General features: G+C 64.5%; 1 protein-coding gene across 3 annotated transcripts in view; it reads right to left on the bottom strand.

Moving 5' to 3' along the window:
- The window catches only part of CREB3L3 (cAMP responsive element binding protein 3 like 3), an 8544-nt gene that overhangs the window by 5640 nt on the left and 1199 nt on the right, over window positions 1-1705 (bottom strand). For 2 of the 3 annotated variants that reach the window (XM_040461665.1, XM_040461667.1), the window contains exons 3-4: window positions 1292-1562; window positions 297-412 (exon numbers count right to left, since the gene is read on the bottom strand). In XM_040461665.1, coding sequence (XP_040317599.1) covers window positions 297-412; window positions 1292-1562 — 387 coding nt within the window. The remainder of the gene's footprint in view (window positions 1-296; window positions 413-1291; window positions 1563-1705) is intronic. The other variant, XM_040461666.1, reaches the window with a different exon arrangement.

Raw genomic sequence — 1705 nt, 5'->3', positions numbered from 1 at the left:
CTCTCTCTCTCTCTCTCTCTCTCTCTCTCTCTCTCTCTCTCTCTCTCTCATTATAATAACAACGGGCAACGATGACGCATTTAAGGCATTTAAAAGAGTGTCTGGCCCGTGGTAGGTACTTGGTAAGTTTCAGCTGTTTTAAAAAACGTTATGACGACGGCCGTGGCGGCAAGCGCCCCACCCCGTGTGTGTGACTCAGTCTTCCCGTCTCCGAAATGGGAGGCATCGGGGCCCTACGAACCCCCGGCAGCCCCGCAAGGGCTGAAGTTCCGGGGCGTGGGGTCCGGGCTGCTCACCAGGTCGCCGCCGCCGCCGCCCGACAGGAGGAGGTCTTTCACCGTGAGGCTGCAGCTCGAAGGCAGGTCGGCCAACTCAGCCCGCTCCTCACGACGGAGGCCCTGGCTCCACATTTCTGAGCAGGGCAGATGGAGACAAAGACGCGCAGGGGTCACGCGCGGGCCCCTGAGCTCCCCGCTTCTACCTGCCTCCTCCAGCAAGGCCGCCAGGATTGACCGCAACGCGCTAGGGCCCCAAGGCCCCGGGTTGAGGGGAGCATCCCCGACCGGTGCCTCGGTCTTCCCGCCGATGGAAAACGGGAAGCCGACTCATCAGGACGTTGTTGAGGGACCCGATGCCAAGCCAGGAGGGACCGGCTGTTATCGGCCAGGGTTACCCGCTAGGTCTCCAGCCGGCTTGGCCTTGTCTCCCCCTGGTCCTTGCCCAGGTCTGATTCACCTGCGGCTCCCTCCCCCTTGCACCCGGCACGCTGGAGGCAAGGTGCTCCCCAGAGCACAGACTTCGGGGTGGCTCCGCTCTCGGTTCTTATCCCGACTGTGCAGAGCTGTGTGGCCTTGGTGAAGTGACCAAACCTCTCTGAGCTTCCGTTTTGTTAACTCTGCAGCGACTCTAATAAGAGCTGAAGGGACAGAGGACGGCCCTGCCGGCGGGGAGGGGTGTCTTCCGCATCAGGCCAGTTTTCCCCAGATCCGGGGGTGGGGGGAGCGTCTGAGGCCTGGGGTCCCCGGACCTCACGCCCTGTCTGTCACTGAACGTCTACTATGGTCCTGGCATCGACGTACAGAGATGAGGTTGGAAGCGTGGCGCCTGGAGCAGGAGCCAGGCTGCGGGGGCTGCGCCCCAGCTCAGCAGCTGTGACTCACGGCCTCACCTCACGGGGACTCCGTTTCACCGTCCGGGAAACGGGCCCATGACAGCGTCTATTTCAGAGGGCGAGTGTGGGCGCCCAGCGCCTGGCACGGGCAAGGGCAGTGAACAAAGAGGGAGGACCCACCCAAGTCTATGGCCACAGACGCGTCCAGCACTTGGGCCACGGGTCCGGGGGGCCCGGCGAGGCAGGGGGCTCCCGGGTGGTAGGAGGGGCAGCCCGCGGGGGTGGTGGCTGCCCCACTGCGTGGAGGGGTGTCCTGGGAGTCGGAGGGCAGGTCTTCAGAGATGCCACTGTCACTGGCTGCAGGGGACCAGATCGGGGAGCCGGGCACCGAGTCTCCAGAAGCCAGGATGGAGTTGAGGAAATCATCTGAGTCTGGGCCGGGCAGGACCTGCTGGGGCAGAGAGAGAAGGGTGGGCATTACAACCTCTATGCTGGGGGCGCCCGGGGGGGCCCAGTCGGTTGAGCGTCCGACTTCGGCTCAGGTCACGATCTCGCGGTCTGTGAGTTCGAGCCCCGCGTCGGGCTCTGGGCTGA

This window comes from Herpailurus yagouaroundi, unplaced genomic scaffold (assembly GCF_014898765.1).
Source record: "Herpailurus yagouaroundi ecotype Mexico unplaced genomic scaffold, PumYag 295, whole genome shotgun sequence".
Classification (NCBI taxonomy): Eukaryota; Metazoa; Chordata; class Mammalia; order Carnivora; family Felidae; genus Herpailurus; species Herpailurus yagouaroundi.
Note: the sequence above shows the minus strand (reverse complement) of the source record. Positions and strands in the feature narration are given on the sequence as shown.